We start from the raw sequence: 24,297 nt of genomic DNA, 5'->3' as shown, positions 1-24,297 counted from the left end.
TCTGAAAACTTACATCCAAGACCCAGCAAACAAGAATCTAAATAAATGATCCCTACATTCTGTAGTAACCTACAATGCATTAGATGGAACAAAATGAACTGCATCATAAATGTTATAACTCCAATATATATTTCAAAAATAAATAAATAAAAAACGTCAAAAAGATTCTCTGGTGTCTTACAATGAAAACAATAAATTAAATCTTTTTCCAGGACTATAAGCTCCGAAAATGATTGGAATTAGGATAAAAAATGTGTTCCTATTTAGTATTTGTCACACAAAAACTTTATAATTATTTATCTAGACAGTGTAGAACATTACCAATTTCAGAACTTCCATCATTGAATTATATCTTTGTTTATTATGTATAAGCATCCTGGACCTATTGCGAAACTGGTTTTACATGTCAAAGCTATCTACAAAGTTGTCTTACAACAAATTTAGTTAGCTAAGTATACACTTGAGAAAATGTACTAAAGGTACTTATCTAGTAGTAACTAACTAGTGCAGTTCCTTCGCCATCATTTTCTTCAGCAAGTTATACAATATGGATGGATCGGTATCAATGAATGACAAGTCAGACTCCTCTATATGAAATCATAATGTATTTTAATCCAATGATAACAAGAGCTTTCTCAGTATTGTTGAGCTGTTGAATTTTTTATAACATATATCTTGGCAGATCACAAATTTTGTTTTGATCACATTTAACCATGCACCATAAATATTCATGTAATAGATAAATCAATATAATAGTGTCAGAATTGGTTGAAGATCCATGTCAGAAAACTGAAGCCACTTGGTCTAGTTCCCAAACAATTGATTAGTCGCTTAAAGGTGAATCCCTTCAAGCAGATTCCCTGCATCGTGAATGATACATACAGAACTAGCATTGAGAATAGGCCCAACCCAGTAACTCCAACCTCAAGTCAGCGAGAAATCCTAAGTGCAAGTTAAGGAAAAAGAAGGATCATATCATATCATATCGAATAATATCAAATTTACCTGAAATACTTTCTGAAATCACGCTTTGGGAGCGACATGTGTCCCATACCTTGGGAAGAGGATCCAAGGGTGGTGTGAGCTCCGTAAATGGATCCCCCTCCTTCTTTAATAACATACTTCAATGTTGGTATCATAGGCTTTCTCTTGGGTTTCATACTTGTGATCGAGTTAGGTTCCTCTCTCATGAAGTCAACCTTTATGGATTCATCTCACATAAGCTTGTTCTAGTTGTTGTCATATCCCTCTGATCCTCTTAAGCTCAAGCAACCTTCGATGGAAGCAGATTTCGAGGCCACAAAAGTCGATCTTGAGGCTGAGAGAAGACTTCAAGTTATGAAGGGCTTCTTTTGTTTATTATTGTATTTCACTTCTGAGATACATAACCATTTATGGTCAATGTTTTTTTATACCCGAGTCACACCAGACCGTCATAGGTACGTCGACATCTTTTATTGTCAGAGACACTTTTGTGTGAATGTTCTAATGCCTTAGAGGCTAGATTTTGATTTCCATTTCAACCTTTTGTCACAAAATGTTTCCATTTGTGGCATATTTCCCCCGTCTGTGTAGCATCCAACTCGTGGCCCTATCTTATAGTTTATTGGGGGGTGTCATCAGCTTGGCTTTCCCCATACACTAAATCTTTCACACGCTTGCTTTAAGGTGTGCTTGACAATCAACTCATATTACTTTGCACAGCTCATGAGGGCTTTAAGGTAGAAAGGATGGAATGAGAGTTTTTTCCTCATGGGAGATGGTCGAGGTTCGGGTTTTAGCCTCGAGTGGTTCGCACATAGCTTATCGAAGTTGAGATGGAACAAGTGGATTGACTCACGAGAGACTTGCCCATGTCTTTAACTATCCCTAGGATGAATGAGAGATGGCTTGTCGATTTGGGTTTAATCTTTTATTTTTTTTATGATTGTTGTTTTGTAGGACTTTATTTCTTATACTTCTTTTGTCCTATAATTTTTTTCTCCTTGCAAACATGAATTTCTACCGTCTAGTCTCACCGATGGAGCCAAGGGACCTAAGTTGAATCCCGGAAGGGGTCGATTGATTTGACTCAAGGGTTGAGCCATTCCCAAGATCATTATTCTCGTGGAGATCACTGGCATTCATGTCAACGAGAATGGAAACATTATAAAAGACAAAAGAAGCAAGACTAAACTCACCTTCGACAAGCCTCTCTCATTCATCCTAGATAGCTGAAGAGTGAAGACATGGCCAAAACTCATGTGATTCAATCCATTTGTTTCCTCTCAATTTCAGTGAGAGAAGCCACCAGATTGCCAATACGATATGTTGATCGCAAGAGACTAAATCCAAACCTAACCATCTCTTATGAAGAAAACCTCTTCTTCCATCCTTTATTAGAAGTAGTGATTTAAAAAGCGCTAGGCGTCAAAAGGCACCAAGGTCCAAAAACGCCCGAGGCGCTAGGCGCTCGCCCAGGCACTCGCCCGAGCAAAGCGAGACGCTAAAATATAAAAATATATAATATAATTAATAAATATAATTATTTAAAAATTTAAATAAAAATATGCTATTAAATTAAGAAAATCTAAGATACAAAATCACAATGTCACACTAACAAAAAGTTTCAAAATTCAAAACAATAAAATTTTACATCAAAGTCATTCATCATAATCAATATTATCGTCATTTTCACACAAATCATCTTCATTGAATTCGTCTTCTTCCTCTTGTCCTTCGATTCCTTCCTCTTCATCAAGATATGTTTCATTCTCTATGTCTTCAACAATAACAGGAGCCGAGTTTGATGCTTTTGCACTCATTTTTCTCTTTGACATCTGTCTTGTATATGTTTGTAATTCTCTAACACCTGAAGCTCTTGCCACATCTCCCTATGTCAATCTATCATCTTCAAATACAAGCTCGTATTCAGCATCTTGCAAGTTAGCACCCATTTCTCCTACTAACCACTCATTTGAATCATCAATATCTTGCAATGAGATTAAATCAAATCTATTTTGCAAATCATGATGAGTATTCAAAGCTTGATTATACTTTATGTAAACAAGATCGTGCAATCGTTGATGTTCTAACCGATTTCTTCTCTTCGAGTGAATCTGTCATGTCATATAATTTAAAAATATATTAATACATATATCTAAATAAATAAATTAATTAAAACAAAAATATTTAGTAATCTTTACATGCTCAAAGACACTCCAGTTTCGCTCATAACCCGAAGCACTACATGTCAAACTAAGTACTTTGATAGTAAATTACTATATGTTCGGGGTGGAATTTCCAAATAGACTCCACCATTCAGCTGCAAAATTTATGTTATTATTAGCAATAACATAGTAACATAATATATATGAAATTAATTATATCAAATTATTAATACCTGGAGACGTAGTTGTCCTGGATCGAACGGCAATTGGAATTCCAAAAAGACCTTCGGCATTTTTATATAAAGATAATTCATGAATAATCTTATCTTGAACCTCAAGGCTGGGAACTAATCTTGCAACGCACTGATATAACCCACCCAAAACTTCTGTATCAAATTCAACAGATTTAATCTTATAAAAGAATTCAGGGTTCAAATAATATCCTGGTGCATGTAAGGGACGATGAAGTTGACAATTCCATCTTTCGTCAATGATTGTAAAAATTTTCTCATATTTTTCTTCATTTTCATTAAAAGATCTTTTAATCGTCTCCTTTGCTCTATCCATAGCCTCATAAATATATCTCATTGCAGGCTTATTTTCATTATCCACCAACCGAAGGACTCGAACAAGAGGGCCTATTACCTTTAATATATAAACTACATGATTCCAAAAGGATGGCATTAAGATGATATCAACAGCCCTCTTGCCTTTTGCTTCTTTTGCCCATTTGCTTATCACCCATTTCTCAGAGGTAAACATATTTCTCAGAGTATGTTTTTGACGATACACGCTCTGTAATGTCAAGAATGAAGTAACAAATCGGGTGACACCATATCTCACTAATTCTTTATTCTCTGTAAATTCTCTCATCATATTTAAAGCCCCAATGCGATTATAAAGAAATCCAACAACAAAAATTGTCCTTTCTAAGGTTTTCTTGATTTCTAAGATCTTTCCAATATCCTCCAACATTAAATCAATACAATGTGCTGCACATGGAGTCCAATACAAGTGGTCTTTTTTATTCAAGCAATTTACTTGAGACAAAAGATAACAAAAATGATAAGACTTAAGAGTTTAACGCACTTAATTGAAGATCAAATAATTAACAAAATCAAAAGATGAATAGTACCAGCTAAAACATAGTTGCTTCCATTGTCGGTTATGATTTGAACGATATTTTGTTCTCCAATTTCTTCCACGAAGTTGTCAAGTAAATCATATATCTTGTCTCCAGATTTTACAAACGATGAAGCATCTATTGACTTCACAAACATAGTCCTTAAAAAACAATTAACCATAAAATTAATTATACTCCTGCGCCTCTTGTCAGTCCAAACATCTGAGATAATAGAGTGTTAGGACTCTAGCTTGGAGAGTCCTAATTGAGATGGACATTCATGTAAAACTGCTAGGACTCTAGCTAGGAGAGTCCTAATTGAGAGGGACATTCTGTTAGGACTCTAGTTAGGAGAGTCCTAATTGAGAGGGGCATTCATGTAGGAGGTGTTTTCTTAGAAAAGAATTAGGAGTTATAAGGGAATAGGAGTCTTGACTAGGAGTCCTATTAGGAGTTGGTTAGAAGTAAGAGTCTTAAGTAGGAGTCCTATAAGGAGTTAGGGTTTAGAAGCCCTATAAATAGCCATGTATTCCTTCTCTTTTCATAAGCAATAGATGAATCTTTTCTACAGCCTTTGAGCAGCAACTTGGAGGGAGGAACCCCTATAGAGTTCCAAGGAGGCCGATCCCCTAAAGAGATCAACCCCAAGTTTAGAATCTACAAGGGTTCTAACACCTGGTATCAGAGCAGCGTTCTTGGCATCTCGCTGCCCTTCCACTGCCATCCATCAGCCCTCCACAACCGCCCTAAGCAATTCCCACAATTGCTTAAAAGATCGTCGCCGAATTCCGCCATCATCTCCACCATCGCGGATCATCCTTTAATCTCCCCGTGAATTGCAACAGGTTCTGGTTTCCTACCTTACTGCTGCTGCAATTTAGTTATCCTTATTCGAAAATCCAAAAAAAAAAAAACTGTTCCTATATTGCTGCATAAACCTTTCGTCACAAAGTTTGCATCTCTACGACGAAAGATACATTGCAGAATTTCAGCCGCATAGTACCATCTGTTTGATCTTGTTACTGTGCTTTTTCTATCTAAATTTCTATGAAATTTTTATGACATCTTTGACACTTCCTAACAACAGATTTCCCTTTGGTTTTTTCAAAAAATTCTCAATATAAACCATTGATCTTTTACGTCAAATCTGCTATACTTGAAAATCTGCACTGTAAAATTTCAGCCGCATAGCACTGTTTGTTTGATCTTGATACTACATTGTTTCTATCCAAATCTCTACGAAATTTTTATGATAGCTTTGACACTTCCTAACAGTGGATTTCCCTTTGGTTTCATCAAAAAATTCTCAATATAAACCACTAATCTTTTACGTCCAATCTGCTATACCTAAAAATCTGTGCTGCAGAAAATTTCAGCCGCATATTGTTGCCTTAACCCATCTATTTGCAATCTTTTTTGAATGAAATTTCTTATACACTTCATAGATCATTTTAGCTTCCATCTAAGATTGATCTATTAAGAAATTCATCTCTAAAAACGATTTTATTTTGCTGCAAATTTTCGTCGTAACCCGCTAAAATTTTTCGACGAGAATTCTGCAATCTCAACTTGCACCAATTTCCTTGCTGTTATACTGCCGAAATTTTCTTTATTAAATTAGATATCCTTGCTGTCATATAAACTTTAATTTTGCTATCAATTCCCTCCTCAATTATCTCAAGTTTTTGGTGGAAATTACGTCGAGAGACCGTTGTTTCTTCGACGACAATTCTTCTCTTACAAGACAGCACATACTTGCTGCAACTTCCACTGATTTCTATCAAACCTTTGCTGCCATCTACCACAGATCCAAAACTTTCATCCACAGCCCTAAAAATCCACTAAACCACACCCTCAAACTACACCCAAAACTATCACAAAACAAGCCTAAATCGTAGCCTACATCAATCGATCCACCAATCCTTTCGACCATCACTTCTCTCAATTATACATGCCTTTAACCTGATAACAAAAGAGAGATCTTACTATCATAGATTTGGAGGCATATACTATGGCATCTAAGGAGGCAATCAATGCTAAATTCAAAGCCTTGGAGGCGCGAATGGATGATAAGATTCGGACGCTCTTTACCGAACTCAGATTGGGCCGACCACTAAGCCCGAAAAAATTATATCACGGAGAGAGCTTTGCCCAATCGCACCAGGCTCGAAGAGATGAGTTCCAAGGGAGGGGAGGCTCTATGACTGAACCCAACTATCCATGCATGAGAGTGGACTTCCCTAGATGGGAAGAAGGAGACCCGATTGGTTGGATCTTGCGCGCGAAGCGATATTTTCAGTACCACAAAACCGCAGATGCATCTATGGTGAAAATTGCAGCTATACATCTTGAAGGGGATGCTATACAGTGGTTTGACTGGTTTGAACATACTTATGGAGTCCTTTCATGGCAACAATTCAAAGGACTGCTGATCCGCTTCAGACCAACCGATTACGAGAATATTGATGGACAACTAGCAAAGATACGACAAACTTCCACCATTCAGGAGTACCAAACCAGGTTTGAAAGGTTATCTAATAAAACTCATGATTGGTCTCAAAAACAACTATTGAGGACCTTCATTGAGGGCTTGAAGCCGGAGATCCGAAGAGAAGTTAAAGTGCGACAACCGTATACGCTGATGGCAGCCATCTCTTTCGCACGACATCAAGAGGAGCAATTGAACCATGAAGCTCGGAGGACTAGGGTCGCTCCTCAACCAATAATATTGAAGCCCTCAGCCCCCCCTACTATTGACCAAGTTCCTACACCAAAGAGGTTAACAAGAGAAGAGCTACGGAAGCGATATGTGAAGGGGTTATGTTGGCATTGTGACGAGCCGTGGAGCCGTGAGCATCGCTGTAGTAAAGGAGGACTTCTTATGATTGAACCGATAGAAGAAGAGGTCATTGAACATCCAGAAGAGAGCCTTGAACATGAAGAAGAAGATGCAGAAGAAGAGCCACAACCGACTGAAGTTACGGTACATGCACTAGCCGGCTACTCAAACCCGGAAACGATGAAAGTTGGAGGCCTTCTCAAACAACAACCGATCACTGTTCTCATCGACACGGGCAGCACTAATAACTTCCTAAACAGTAAGGTTGTTATCCATATGAACTTACCTATTGAGAATTGTAGCAGGTTTGTCGTTAAGGTCGCCAACGGACGGATTTTGAAGTGTGATCATAGGTGCCCGCAGGTGAAACTGTTGCTGCAGGACCAAGAGATAATTACAGATTTCTTCCTCCCTCTTGATGATCATGAGGCCATACTCAGAATTAAATGGTTGATGACATTGGGTGATATTTCTTGGAATTTTATGCAACTATTTATAAAATGTTACAGTAAGGAGAAACAGGTGATACTGTATGGGAAACGTGAGGGCGACGTAACGATGATTTGCACACAACAAATGGAGAAGGTTTTGCATAAAGCTTGCAGGGGTTTTTTGGTACAACTTGAGCAGAAAATTAAAGGAGAGCCAATAGAATTTGAAGTTCCAAACCTATTTCCTTTGCTTGCTGAATTTTCAGATATATTTGATGAGCCGCACAACCTACCTCTTACTCGTCGGCATGATCATTGTATAATGATTTTTCCAGTCAAATCTCCAGCAAATACTCAGCCATATCGATATCCACATCTCCATAATGATGAAATAGAAAGGATTTTAAAAGAGATACTTGAAACAGGAGTTATTCGACCAAGTTGCAACCTCTACTTTTCACCGGTGCTACTTGTACACAAGGACGGAACATGGCGAATATGCGTTGATTACCGAGCTCTCAATGGCATAACCATCGAGAACAAATACCTTATTCCAATAGCAGATGAATTGCTAGATGAAAGGGAGCACAAATCTTCACAAAGCTGGACCTTCGATCCGGGTATTATCAAATACGAGTGTATGAAGAAGTCATACCGAAAACCGCCTTTCGAACACACAACGACCACTACGAATTTTTACTTTCTTCAACAGAAGGTGGAATATCTTGGGCATATCATATCAGAGGAAGGTGTGAAAGTAGACCCCTTCAAAATTGAAGCAATGCAAAACTGGCCTACCCCGAGGAACGTAAAATTGCTACATGGCTTTCTGGGTTTAACAGGCTACTACTGTAAGTTCTTGAAAAACTATGGCAAGATCAGTGCACCACTTACTTCCTTATTGAAAAAAGATGTCTTCCAATGGTCGGACAGAGCCTCCGCTGCCTTCGACAAACTTAAGGCAGTCATGACGATGACGCCGATGCTAACACTACCAGATTTTAACCGACCCTTCATTATTGAGGCCGACGCATCTGGAGTCAGAATTGGAGCCATTCTCATGCAAGATGGTCGACCACTCGCATACACTAGCAAGGCATTATCTCCCTCCCATCAAAATAAGTCAACATATGATAAGGAGATGCTCGCCATTGTGCGCGCAGCAACGAGGTGGAGACCCTACTTGATTGGTCGACGATTTCAAAATAAAACCGACCATAAAAGCCTCAAGTACTTTTTGGAGCAAAAGATACCATCCCCTAAGCAGCAAAAATGGGTAACAAAACTTCTTGGATTTGATTTTGAAATAACTTACAAAAAGGGGAAAGAGAATGTTCTTGCAGATGCGCTTTCGCAGCTACCCGAACAAGCTGAATTTTCGGTCGTTTTACTTCCAACCAGCGACTTCCTTGAGGATATTAAGATGAAATGGCAGGAAGATTCGAAAACCAGTAAGATACAAAAAAAATTAAAGGAAGCACCAAGCTCCGTGGCTCATTACAATCAGGACTCAAAAGAATTATGCTATAAGGGACACATTGTGCTTGTGACAAATTCTACTTACATCTTCAAGAGCAGATTTTGGACAAAGTTATTCCATATGCAGGGTACTAAATTGAAAAGGAGTACGACATATCACCTACAAACCAATAGCTAGACGGAAGTTTTAAATAGGTGCTTGGAGACAGCCCAAAGCCACCCACCAAATATGACTACCCAAAGAGAACTCCAGACCCAGCCAAGTGACATTATTGATCGACGGATCGTGACTCGACGACGACGACCCACTAATGAAGTGCTAATACAGTGGGCGAACCTACCAATAGAAGATGCTACTTGGGAGAACTATGACGAGTTGAAGATCAAATTCCCAGAATTCACGAATCATTAGCCTCGAGGACAAGGCTGATTTGAAGAGGGCGGGTCTGTTAGGACTCTAGCTTGGAGAGTCCTAATTGAGAGGGACATTCATGTAAAACTGCTAGGACTCTAGCTAGGAGAGTCCTAATTGAGAGGGACATTCTGTTAGGACTCTAGCTAGGAGAGTCCTAATTGAGAGGGGCATTCATGTAGGAGGTGTTTTCTTAGAGAAGAATTAGGAGTTGTAAGGGAATAGAAGTCTTGACTAAGAGTCCTATTAGGAGTTGGTTAGAAGTAAGAGTCTTAAGTAGGAGTCCTATTAGGAGTTAGGGTTTAGAAGCCCTATAAATAGTCATGTATTCCTTCTCTTTTCATAAGCAATAGATGAATCTTTTCTGTAGCCTTTGAGCAGCAACTTGGAGGGAGGAACCCCTATAGAGTTCCAAGGAGGCCGATCCCCTAAAGAGATCAACCCCAAGTTTAGAATCTGCAAGGGTTCTAACATAGAGCAACCATGTGTGGACCATGATTCTTTATGGCCCTTTAGTAAGTCATTTGTATAATTCAACTCTTTTTGCAACAATAGAACTCGCATCTCATAATAACTTGGAAGTTTTAATCCTGCATCATATCTTCCAATAGCTTCAATCATATCCTTAAAATTGTCTAAACGAGTTGTACTAAGGGGAAGACCAGTCTGATAGAAGAAGCGAGCAATATGCTGAATTGTTCTTCCTTTTATTTCTTTATCACAAGCATCACTTATATTTGTTTGTCTAAATTTTGAGCCTCCTGCTTGCCCTTGTTGTTTCTGAAATCCTTGAAACATATATAGATCCATCGGTCCTTTTTTACCTTTCTTAGTACTCATAACTTCTTTTCCTTTTTTGTCGTATACTCTTTTTTCACTTGGGTAAATACTCATAGAATAATCTTCTTCATCCCTGAGATGTTCAACATTGTCTTCTGGTAAATTCCCGTAAGATTCATTCTTTTGTGTCTTCTTTTCATTCATATAACTCAGCAACTCTTCTTTTACCTCAGGTGGACATTTTTTACAAGTTGCTGTATTCTTGAAATTTCCTACTAGATATTGTTTTGCACGAAAAATACCACCTCTGGTAGTCTTATCGCAGAATATGCAAGTCACTGCATTAGGATCTTTCGGATCCTTCAAATAATTATACTTTCATGCAGGATCTTTTTTTTATATCATTGGAGACTCTATTGAGTTGCTCTCTACACTTACCATTTATGTTGAAACATAGCAATAATTTCAAATAAATAAAAATTAACAACATTAAAATCAAAATAATATATTATTAATCTATTAACAGTATTGAAAATTAATCATTTCAAATAAACTTAATATTAACAATATATTGTATACTGAGCCTGTTGACTGAAAAACGAGGAAGCAGCGGCGAGCAACGACAACAGCAGCGGGAAAGGGAGCAGGAGCGACAAGCAGCGGGAGGCGCGAGCGGCGATAGCGACAGCGTTTGCGAGCAGCGGCAGCGGGAGCAGGAGCGGCGACAGAGGCAGCGTTTGCGAGCAGCGACAGCGGCGAGCGACGGCAGCGGAAGCAGGAGCGGCGAGCAACGGGAGGCGCGAGCGGCGACATAGGCACCGTTTACGAGCAGCGACAGCGGCGACAGAGGCAGCATTTGCGAGCAGCGACAGCAGCGAGCTGCGACAACGACAGCGTTTGCGAGCAGCGACAGCGGCGAGCAGCGAGATCGGGATCGGGATTGGGATCAGGAGTGGCAGCGGCAGCGGGTTAGGGTTGAGTAAGGGTTATATCGGTTTAGTTGGTTCGATTGAACCAACTAACCAACCGAACCAAACCTAAAATCCTGGTTCGGTCGCCTTGGTTTACCCAGGCGCTCGCCCGAAGCACCCAACGCCTGGGCTCGGGTGAGCGCCCAGGCGACGCCTGTTTGAAGCGCGCCGCCTGGGAGATTAACGAGGCGCTCGGGCCTCGCCTCGCCTCGCCCAAGCGCCTAGGCGAGCGCCCAAGCGCCTTTTTCAATCACTGATTAGAAGATGGCGCTCCCCTAGCCTTAAAGCCCTCACAAGCTATAAGTGACATGAACTGGTCCTCAAGCACACCCTAAGGCAAGTGTGCAAAAGATTTAGCATCAGAAAAAAACCAATGAATGTTATAAGATAATGCCACAACTTAGATGTCATCTAAGCGGGAGAGATCAACCATGAACGGAAACACTCCACAATGAAAGTTTGAAGTGAAAACCAAAGTGCAACCTCACCTCCGAAGCATCAGAATATAAAAACATAAGTGTCTAGGATCACAAGTGTGCAGAAAAGATGTCAACGTAACCACGATAGTCTTGTATGACTTAGGTATCTTGGAAGTGAGATGTGAAGTGGTTTACAATATTGTATCGTACTGCTCAACACAGGCGATACATACCGATCCGATAGAGGACCGGTATGGCCAGTACATTGGTACACCTTAGTGTACCATGTGTTGGTATGCTCGGTATAGCTCGGTACGTACCATACCAACAACTGATCGGTACATCGATACGATACGATATTCAGAACCTTATATGTGATAATAAATAAAAGAAGCACTTTGACCTAAAGTCTTCTCAAATCCCCACTTTATGACTTGAAGTCTTCTTAAATCCCCACTATCAGCTTTTGTGGCCTCTTCTAATGACAAAGAGACCTCATTCAAGTATGCTTCCATCGAATGTTGCTCTAGCTCCTCAAGCTAGAGACATCAGAGGGATGTGATGATGAATCAAACCAACTTTCAAAAGACGAATCCATCGAGGAATGACCTAAAGGAGACTGACCGACTTCATAATGGAGCAACCTAACTCGATCACAATAATAAAACTTGAGAGAAAGCCACGACATCAACATTGAAATATGAAAATTGAATGGGGAGAGGATCCATTTATAGAGCTCACACCACCCTCGAATCTGCTTCTCAATGTGTGGGACACATGTCGATCCCCAAGCATGATTGTGAAAAGATATCTTGAGCAAATCAATATGATTCAATTTGATCCAATCTAATACCCGAACTTCAGACTTCTTGCTAACTTGAGCGTAGGAGTTATAGTATATGTGGTAAAAAGAAAAAATAGGTAATCTATTCTCTTTTTCGAAAATGATCTTATCTTGGAGATTGTGTAATGCGTACTCTCAAACTCTTTGTTTACACAGTAGTGATATTCTTTGTTTCTCTCTTCATCTTCGGATTCTTATCTAATGATCCGGGACGTAATCCTGGACATGAGGAATAAAAAAAATTTTGAGTTTTCTTTGTTTTCTTGTTGGGCCTATTCCTGGCACTAGTTTGCAAGTGACACTCACAACACGAGGGATCCACTTGGAGGAATTCACCTTTAAAGGACTAAAGATTCAGTTCCCTCAACATAATAACTTGATCAAGTCAGCTTGACACTGTGACGCCAATTGACGACCAATTCAGACACTAAGCTAAACCAAAGAGTCATGTAGTTCACCCAAGCTAACATCCTTAAATACTTGAGTTATTAAACAAGTAACCTTACATATATCAGAAAATTACATTAGAGAAGACGTGTTGTAGGTGTTTGTTTAGTGGCTACTGGTTGGTTCAAGTTCTTTAATTGGTTTCTGTATGAGTTACAAAATATGGATCTTTATCCATGTACTGTATGGGTTAGTTAACTTCCTTGCACGATAACTGATCAAGTCGGCTGATCAGTCGACTTACACAATAATAGTTTCCAGCACCTGATCATGTCGGCTCGACATTGTGATGTGGATTGATGACCAATTCAGACACTAACACAATGTAAAATCCTTACACACTTGAGCTATTAAACAAGTAGTATTGCCCATATCAGACAATGACACTTAAGAAGATGTGTAACTGGTGCTTGTTTACTGGTGACTGGTTGGTTCAAATTCTTTATTTGGTTTCTGTATGAGTTATGGAATATGAATCTTTATCCATGTACTGTATAGGTTAGGTTACTTCCTTGAACAAAACCATTATGCATTTCAATATAACACCATCAAGAAGCATTTAACATGTTCGATAAACACTTAATAAGTAATTTGACTAAATCATAAAATTCCTTTGGATCATCTTTGAACTTGCGTCATGAATATTAATGGTATAGATCAATCAGCATAAACCAAAGTTTCATGTAGTTCACAAAGAAGATCTAGTTTCCACAATGAAAGAATGCCCTGTATCTATAAAAGAATAGCAAAATAAAATATAAAAATTATTACTGAATTTTAACGAATGTGCACAAATTTTGCAGATGCTAAATGAAGAAACATCTAACCTATAGATCACTTAATCTATTCTAAGTACCAGATAACTGCAGTCTTTGGGATATTGACAGCTGAGCATCTCCAGTGCCAGGAGGCATGTCAACAACAAGGATATCAAGGTCTCCCCAAGCAACTCCTCTTGTCATTTTCTCAAGAGCACTCATTACCTGCAATTGTATTTGGTTGAATGTTAGTTACAATAAAATTCATTACACAAGAAACAATAAAGTCTCCTTAAAGATGGGAACATTGTCTACATCGAATATTGTCTATTCATACCAGTGAACCATTTCTGCACTAACCAACCCTTAAACACAACAATGATTTTTTAAGTTGAGTCAACCACATGATGTTAGAAGTTAAAAATAGCCTATAGATATGATGAAGTCAGTAAATAGTGATTCTTACTGACATGAGAGTAATAATAATGATTTTTGAAGTTGAGTCAACCACATGTTGTTAGAAGTTAAAAATAGCCTATAGATGTGATGAATTCAGTAAATAGTGATTCTTACTGACATGAGAGTAATAATAGCTTAAAGTCACAAAACCAATATAAATAAACATATTAGGAGTTTTGAAAAAGTCAAAACGAAAATATCATATAAATAGCTGTTCCAACAAATGCTAAAATGAAAAATTAAGAACTTTTCCAAATAAATACATATCCTTGATGGTGATTTAAACAAGTAGCTTGTGTCATCATAATACCAGAAAATAATATACTGAGAGGTACTAATCCATATAACTAGTTTAGTTATCCAATAAATACATATCCTTAATGGTGGTTTAAACAAGCAGCTTGTGTCATTGTAGTACCATATTTAGTAAACCAAGATATCCAATATAATGTGAGAAGAGACCAGGCCAACAATACCAAAAATCACAATGTTAATCAAGGAAATCAATTTTGTGTATTGGAACCACATCGGTCCATGTCTAGACTATTAAGAATATGATTCATTCCGAAATACGGGATACATTGTATGCTCTCTCAATGTTAAAATTGTCTGAAGGTGTTGTCATTATAGTGGTCTACTCAAATTTCTTCTGTAATGCTTATACACCTGTATGGACTGAGGGAAAATAAATACTCTGGGTATGTTGCAGTTATCTATGGCAACGTACGTATGATAAAACTTTCTGAAGCCATCAATAGATGCATGTCAGTATAGACTTTGTAATACACTACTTTCCTGCACGTCCAAACAGAGAAACATATTCTGATGAAGTGATGATCATAAACTAGTAATTGACACGGGAAGGATGTTCTAGAAGCATCATTAGATAGTGTCCTCTGCATACTACCATTTAAGATTTGGATGGTAAAGGATGCTGTCCATAGAAGATAAGGATAATTGAAGAAGCCACAGTAATCATTTCTCTCCGATAGAAAATTTATTATAATTCACACCTCTAACAATTTTTTCTCCAATTCTAAAAAGTGCCCAAGATAACAACACACTAAACTATGTTTATTATGTATGGTCTTAAAGTTTATAGCGTCTCATGTATATGGCTATTACTACCAAGGTTCGCTGTACTGTACCATACCATACCGACGTTTCGACCCGGGCTCGGTACGGTACCAGTGTACCGAGCGGACATCAGGGCGTACCGAGCGGTACACCCTGGTGTACCGAATAATTTTTTATTTTTCATACTGTAGCAGTGCTACAGTATTAGACTGTAGCACTGTAGTGGTACCGGGCGGTCCGCGTACCGATACCTATCGGACCGATACGGGGGCAATACGCTTCAGTATGACAGACCTTGATTACTACATCAATCCTATTATAACTCATTCTTCACTATAATAATTCATCTTCCAAATTATATAGTGATTAATGTTCATATATAGCAACTTCTATGGTAAAATGCTACAGGATCTATGCTCTATTGTGACCTGCGACAGTAACCACGACAATATAGTAACTGCTACATTTACCTCTTGTAATTCTGTCCTGCTGCTTCCTTGAGTTTCCAGTCGAGTCCCTAGCTGTCTAAAGACTATTGTCTTAGAGTCTGTTGGCTCCTTTAATCAACACACAATTTAGTCTTTCCAAGTTTTTGATACAGGTTATCCCCTGCAGAAAATAGGAGATGTTCGTCTCCAAGTTCGTGCCAGAATCCTTGTTGACCTTCCAAGCCAAGATGCAGTGTCTCATGTGACTCATCACCATAAGCTGCCCTAGTTGGAAAGGAGCAGATTCACAAAACAGCTCTCAAGCCTTGAAAAGGTCAAATGAAGCCGTACAATGACCAACTAGGTACAGCTCTTGGCTGGATTGGTGTAGGTAAGAGATCGGGTGGGACCAGGTCTCTGGTCCCAGTAAGCTCTGGACACATTGTTTCGACATAACTAAGCCAGCAGATGCAGCAGCACCATTACCTTGTGCGCCAAACAGTCCTAAACACTTGTACAGTCTCCACCAACAAACTATTATGCAGGTATTTTGCCTATGCTCCATTGGACATCTGTCTCTCTTACTAGCTTCGAACAATACTTAATGTTGTTTATCTTCTGGTTTGGTATCAAAACCACAAACTAAAGTAAGATAGACAAACTACTAGCTGACGATCAAGACATCATGTAACTACGCAAAATAATTGATTTAAGAATGAGAAGCACTTGGCCAATTACTATGAAATTTAATGAAAAAAACAGAAACAAAAACTAATGAAACAACTCCAATAATGTCTAGTAGAAGCATAAAATAAATATAAGTGATGAATCTCAAAGAACACAATAAGGAAAAACAAGGTCAGATGCATAGACAAACCATAGGACCTCTCCATACAATTGGTGCATCCTTGTCGACAAGAAACCCAATGGACATACATCGAACTCCATGGTTTTCAACAGGGATCATCTTCATATCTGCAAAGACAAATTTGATAATTGATATAATTGAGAGAAACACTGGATCAAGCAATAAAAAGACCAGGCTACATCAATGACTATGTGTCACATCCCGAATTTATAAAAAGAATAATAAATCAGTAATTTATTATCCATAATTTACATAATAAACTCCCTCATTTTCTTTTAATTCGTCTTTGAATTCAAATCATTGTCTTTACAATAGTAAATAAGCTATTAGCTAGAAAAATGACATCTTCTTCACAGGGTCATAAGTCTCTTCCACCCAAAGCTTCAAATCTATTACACAATAGTAGATTACTCTGAAAATAAATATAAAATAAAAACACATCAACAACAACACATGCTGGTAGGAACCTCAGAAAAATCATAAAAATAATCTTCAATATTCATGAAATATAAACAAATATCAATAATTTAATATGAAAATATATCTATTCATCATAAAACTTATGCATCAGAAAATTGATGATAATTTCTTATATAATAAACAAAATCATGCATCAGCCACATGCAACACATACATAATAACAAAGACGTACATCACCCAATGGTAAACTCTCCCAACAGCGGATAGAGAGGCATATTCCACGAGATGGATTCCTTCCAACAGTGAATGGAGATAATCCATATCGCACTCCCAACAGCGGATGGAGGAACAGTCTAACCATCACGTCTGACGGCCAACTAATCCCCGAAGGGAATCGCCATACCTGCTCTCGGCAGGGATACATAAACATTCATGATCATTTATTTACACTCATTCAATCACTCACGCATACATCAAGAAATCAATATGATTAAATATTATGAGAGACCATACTTGATGTAAATCTACTAGACTATGTTCATTGGTGGCTCTACACTATGATAGGCCCGTAGCTCTTTTCACAGGTTGCACTCCCAATGTGAACTACTAATCTAGTCACATCTACTATATGATACTTATCATATCAATATCATAAACATAGAAAATCAATAATCATTTTCAAACGACACCTTCAAATAAAACCTTTAAATTCATCAAATCATAAAAGCATTAAACATCAATATCTCAATAATCCTCAATCAATCAAAACCCTAATTGGAATAGCTCAATTGACTTAAACCAAATTCAATTCGATTATGATCTAACGGAACCAATATCAAATCCTTATAGAACCGGTCTGGAATCACCCTAAACCGGTCAAATCAGTTTGAACTAGTCAAGTTAGTTTGGAATCACTTGAAATTGACTTTAACTGATCAAACCTGTTCGATTTCATCAATTAATGAGCTCAAACCAATAGAGAGGGAGATTGGACTATGTCGTATAGTGCTAACCCAAACCGAACCAACCACCTAAGTCTTGAGCGGGTCATATACATTGCATATACCTATTCCAAATACTATGTTGAGTTGAGGTACGACCGGCTATATAAAAGGAGCAACGAAATGTCTAATGCCAATCGCGTAGCTGGGCAGGCTTAACTTCATGGACTAGGCTAAGCCTCACTTATAAGTTGGGCTGGGCCTTACCATTGAACTAGGCCATGCTTGGCTCACGAGTTGATCCTAGACACATGAGTTAGGGTTGTATCTGACCACCTAGAAGGAGTTGTACCTAGCCGCATAAGCTGGCCCATGCTTAGCCACATGGTTAGGTCGTACCTTACCATATGAGTTGGGTTATACATGGCCACATAGACAGGATTGAACCTAGCCACATGAGCTGGCCGATACCTAACCACATGATTGGGTCTTCGTACCTTACCGCATGGGCTGGGTCATACATGGCCATATGGACTAGATCGTACCTAGCCACATGGGTTGGGTCATGCCTGACCACATGGGCTAGGTTGTACTTAGTCACATAAGCTAGGTTGTACATGACCACATAGTCTGAGTCAATTCGATCTGATCGATCAACTTGAATCAAGTCAGACCCCAATTAGACTCCTCTTATAAAATTAGATTTCAATATTTAAAATTATTAAAGAATTACTCAAATATATTAATTAAAACTTTAAATTCTTGATCTAAAATTTAAAACTAATTACATTACAGAAATTCACACATAATTCTTAAAACATAGATATAACTAATTAAATAAATTAGAACTATTATACTAAATAAGAATTTTAATAATTAAATCAATATTAAAAATTCACCTAAGCCTAAAATATCAATACAAATCAAATAATCAGTCTAACATCACAAATCAATTATTATTATTTATAAATCATGAAATTTCGAAATTAAAACATCATCATTCATTATAAAATTATAACAATCTCAACGTTAAGATTTCAAAACACAAATCAAAGCTAATTAAAAAGAAAGGATCCTGCCTCTCTTCGATTATCCCTTCCTTGATATCATCTCCTTGGAAAGTCATCTCCTCAATCCTCCTATTGTTAGGCTTAGTAGAGAATGAGGGATGAGTAGTCCCTTTATATAGGAGAAGATGAGATCTCCCCAGGTAAGTAATAATTTATTTTTTATTTTTAATTTATTTTACATTTGCTTTTACACACAAAAAAGTAATATAATATTTATTTCTTATAGTTCACACACAAAAATAAAATGTAAACTATTTACTTCCTAAATATCAAATCACTCATTAGGAAATAAATCAATTAATAATTTAATTGATTAGTAGAATTCCTAACTTATCCATGTGATTAAGGAAACCAAATTTAATTATTTCCTTAACTATAATACACAAATATAGAAGTTAATAATAAAGCAATATATCATTTATAGTAATTAATTTATGTTAAGGGAGAAATTATCGGTGATTACATTTCTCCCCCACTTAATAAAAATTTGGTCTCCAAATTTGATTAAAAATAACATTAATCAATATAGTTAGCTTTTGAAATACTAAGTCGGACAAAACTAAATTAGCTTGAAAAATATTTTAATTAAATGTACCACTCGAAAACTCTTCAGTCAGAAATATATATTTATATATTTTTAACATAAAATATATGACAGATTAATTAAACTTATTGAATAAATTTGGTTTTAGATTACCCAAGTATATCAAATTCTATATCTAATAAATCAATAAAATTTTTAAGTTTTAAAAATTAATTGATTGTTGACATAAAATATAAGTTAAGGTACAACTCAACAAAAGCAATTGAAATGATGAAAATTTATATAACTATTCAACATATATTCTTTTATAATTTCGAATGATTTATATTTTATATATGTCAAAGAAATAACATTATATCTAATTCTCATTAGACTCATCATTTCATTAAACAAATAATATCTGATAATTAATTTTATATTAAATCAAAACTATATTTAAATTAATTACTCATACAATTAAGTTTAAATATCAATGCACGATCAAATGTATTCTAACTTCAAAGTCACATATTTTATTAATATCAACAATAACTTCTACAAACCATCCTAGCATATGTCAAATTTAATCTCAATTTTAAGAATAATATATAGTAACAAAAATTATAAAGGTAAATACTTTATATTTATATTTATAAAGTTCCTATAAAATTTTTGCACTTAAAATTATCAAAACTTTTACATTAAGAGGATAACTAAAACTTACTATAATCTTAATAAATAACTAAGTCATATATATCTCAAAAATAAAATAAATATTCTATAATTAAATTAATATCCCTAATCTACTTTTCAAAAAGGGGACAAGAAGATCATGGAAAAATCATATTCGAAATATAAAATCTTCTGAGAGTTTATAAGATAAACTAATATGACACTTATTTTAATTTAGAGAAAAATTAAAATTTTGACCTTCTATAATCCTATTTCAAGTCATTTAACGAAATTCAAGTAACATCTTTAATCAACTATTTTTATAAAGAAAATTATATTTGATTAAAAATGATCATAATATCTTAAATATATATTGTATTTAAATCTAATTCTTAAAATCTAAATCTCAAACACTAATTGGGTCATCTAATATTCCAGTCCTAGGATCCCATATTCCAATAGGTCCACAAAATCATTGCTTTGATACCATTAAATTTGTCACATCCCGAATTTATAAAAAAAATAATAAATCAGTAATTTATTATCCATAATTTACATAATAAACTCCCTCCTTTTCTTTTCATTCGTCTTTGAATTCAAATCATTGTCTTTACAATAGTAAATAAGCTATTAGCTAGAAAAATGACATCTTCTTCACAGGGTCATAAGTCTCTTCCACCCAAGCTTCAAATCTATTACACAATAGTAGATTACTCTGAAAATAAATATAAAATAAAAACACATCAACAACCACATATGCTGATAGGAACCTCAGAAAAATCATAAAAATAATCTTCAATATTCATGAAATATAAACAAATATCAATAATTTAATATGAAAATATATCTATTCATCATAAAACTTATGCATCAGAAAAATGATGATAATTTCTTACATAACAAACAAAATCATGCATCAGCCACATGCAACACATACATAATAACAAAGGCGTACATCACCCAATGGTAAACTCTCCCAACAGCGGATGGAGAGGCATATTCCACGGGATGGATTCCTCCCAACAACGAATGGAGATAATCCATATCGCACTCTCAACAGCGGATGGAGTGGTATCCCTCCCCCGCACAAGTGGGGACACGTTCCTCCCAACAGCGGATGGAGGAACCGTCTAACTATCACGTCTGACGGCCAACTAATCCCCGAAGTGGGGACACGTTCCTCCCAACAGCGGATGGAGGAACCGTCTAACTATCACGTCTGACGGCCAACTAATCCCCGAAGGGAATCGCCATACCTACCCTCGGCAGGGATACATAAACATTCATGATCATTTATTTACACTCATTCAATCACTCACGCATACACCAAGAAATCAATATGATTAAATATTATGAGAGACCATACTTGATGTGAATCTACTATACTATGTTCATTGGTGGCTCCACACTATGATGGGCCCATAGCATCTCCTCAATCCTCCTATTGTTAGACTTAGTAGAAAATGAGGGATGAGTAATCCCTTTATATAGGAGAAGATAAGATCTCCCCGAAAGATAAATAATAATTTAATTTTTATTTTTAATTTATTTTACATTTGCTTGCACACACAAAAAAGTAATATAATATTTATTTCTTATAATTCACACACAAAAATGAAATGTAAACTATTTACTTCCTAAATATTAAATCACTCATTAGGAAATAAATCAATTAATAATTTAATTGATTAGTAGAATTACTAACTTATCCATGTGATTAAGGAAACCAAATTTAATTATTTCCTTAACTATAATACACAAATATAGAAGTTAATAATAAAGCAATATATCATTTATAGTAATTAATTTATGTTAAGGGAGAAATTATCGGTGATTACACTATGCCTTATGAATTTGACATTAGTGATGCAGATAGTTCAACAATAATGCATCCCAGTTATATGTCAGTTAATTCTGATTCCAAAGATGTAACATTAGTTCTAATGAAATGGTCTAGTACCACTTGGGGAAAAGATGTGGCCCAATAAACTCTCTCAGGAAAATAAAGAAAACACAAAGATACAATATAGGCGACAACCAGTTTTACAAAGAACATGCTATGTGCATATGTGGATGTGATTATATGGTTACCTTGCATAACAACAAGTGACCTCATGGATATGTATATATAAGCATCTATTACTCTCTAAAAGGAGATGAACTATAACTTCAAAGCACAGAGTATTGTGACAACAAACAAAACTTCTGAGCTGAATTTGCCTTGGGATTAAAGTAATAAAAATGATGGCTAATACTGCAACCAGACAAATGTGATGGTGCAGCGCACCCTACCATGGCTAACACTCTCTTACAATATCAAGCATTGCAATGGAGACAATGGTAAGATGTTAGCCAGTTAATAACCAACAAAATATTATTTAATCTATCTATGATAGGACAATTTTTCCCACCTAAAAGACACAATGGTAATTTAATAATTATAAGGCACTGCTGTAGAAGTGTAAAATACCACAAGAAAAAAGAGAATAACACCTTTACTCACTTCTGGCTTTCCCTGGAGATTCATCATTGTAGGAACAGATGGCCCATATATGTCAGCATCTAGTAGACCTACTTTGAGTTGACATGCATTAGCAAGTGCAACTGCCAAATTAACTGGAAAAATGAACAAAAAGCAGAAACGTAAGTGATTTTCATGACAGCCCTTTTCTTCAGAAGAATCAACGATAACAATTTCATAACACAGTCATATATGCGAGTGCAAAACATAAAGGCATAAAACTAAGCAAAAAATAAAAAGGCATATAAACAAATTGTGCATACACATAATTAGAAACATGACTACCTTATAAGTAATACTATCAAAGATTTGTTTTAATTTATATGTCGGTCAGTGTATACAGCTCACATAAAAACTTGCATTTCAATAACAATTTGATCAAACAAGGGTGAAAAAGCATCAACCCATATCAGATAAACAACTCAGTTCTTCAGCTGTAGAAAGTCCATTCAAGAAATATGCAGATCATATATCAATTGTTGCAAAGCATAAAAATAAATTTTCGGAACATCCAAGGACAAAAATTCACCGTTTGAGTATTGTTCTTTGTAATGTGATTTTCTTTTAAAGGCCAAGATCATTGAATGGTTCATCTAAGTCAAAGGAACAACAACCTGGAAAGGACAGAAACGGAATCAAAATGGTCATCAATAATTCTAAATTCTATCGTAATATCCTGGTTTTTAATGTGTATGTATATATAAACCGACAAATCAATTCAGACCTCTCATACCAAATGACTCGCATCATAGCGAAGAAGCAAATAACTGTCAAAATAACCAAAAAGACCTTTTGCTAATATTTCCAACCACAACAAAATTGCATATGGAAGTATCTTTGCTCTTCCATGGCAAGCAAAGCCATATGAGAGCAAAATTGAACAAAATGTTTTGTAATACAAAATGCTTAGCGCAACGAGAACCTATATGACTCCTGCTCCTGAAATCATAAACCAACACTAGACAATGTGTAGGAGACAAAAGAACAACCTGTGAAGTCCACAAAAAGAACCAAACCAGAAGCAACGAACTAGACCTGCAGTCGTGGACTTCCCAACGCCGCCCTTGCCTGAAGCAACGGCGATAATATCTTTAACTCCATCGAGCGATGGGCCTTTCGGAGCATGTGCACTATACCTTCTGGTGCAATACCATCGCTAATCCAGCAACAAAACCGACAAAAAGACGAAAAATTGGCATAAGAAATGACATCTACATTGTTTTCTCAGATCAAAATTTCAAAATCGGGTTGGGATACCGTGCGTTTAAGCAGGCGATTCCCGGATACTAATCTGTTCAGCCCCATCAAGAGCCGCTTTCTTGTTTCTCAAACCCTAATTTGATCGCCTCAAGTAACAGCTGTTCGACATCTATGGACACGCGTGGGACCGGCAATTTAACGAAGCCGGAAACGCACAGCTCACTCTCGGCTTGGCTTGGCTCCGAACCCCAGAAATATAGAGCCTACAAAAGTAAGTAATGCGGGCCCCTTGTCGTCCAATTACAACATCGGCAGGAGTCGGTGAGTTATAAATGGGTACAGATAACCAATTTGACTATTTCAGATTGTTAGAGAATTTTCTAGGCTTTTTTTTTCGTTTTTTTTTTTTTTTTTATACAAGGCTATTTCACTCTCTACTAGTTTACTTTGGGTTATCTAACAAAAA

At 36.5% G+C, this 24,297-nt stretch overlaps 1 protein-coding gene across 2 annotated transcripts in view; it reads right to left on the bottom strand.

The window, feature by feature from the left end:
* LOC103974256 (iron-sulfur protein required for NADH dehydrogenase, mitochondrial) overlaps positions 1–24,044 on the bottom strand; it is a 29,961-nt gene extending 5,917 nt beyond the window's left edge. Inside the window, exons 1-5 of one of the 2 annotated variants that reach the window (XM_065192248.1) lie at positions 23,889–24,044; positions 23,667–23,787; positions 22,604–22,726; positions 16,494–16,591; positions 13,751–13,877 (exon numbers count right to left, since the gene is read on the bottom strand). In XM_065192248.1, the coding sequence (XP_065048320.1) occupies positions 13,751–13,877; positions 16,494–16,591; positions 22,604–22,726; positions 23,667–23,787; positions 23,889–23,936 (517 nt within the window). In that variant the 5' untranslated portion in view covers positions 23,937–24,044. Of the gene's footprint in view, positions 1–13,750; positions 13,878–16,493; positions 16,592–22,603; positions 22,727–23,160; positions 23,246–23,666; positions 23,788–23,888 lie in introns of those variants that run through there. The other variant, XM_065192249.1, reaches the window with a different exon arrangement.
* Positions 24,045–24,297: the final 253 nt, after the last annotated feature.

Source organism: Musa acuminata, chromosome BXJ1-7 (assembly GCF_036884655.1).
Source record: "Musa acuminata AAA Group cultivar baxijiao chromosome BXJ1-7, Cavendish_Baxijiao_AAA, whole genome shotgun sequence".
Taxonomy (NCBI): domain Eukaryota; kingdom Viridiplantae; phylum Streptophyta; class Magnoliopsida; order Zingiberales; family Musaceae; genus Musa; species Musa acuminata.
The sequence above is the reverse complement of the archived record's forward strand: the minus strand, read 5'-3'. Positions and strand labels throughout refer to the sequence as shown.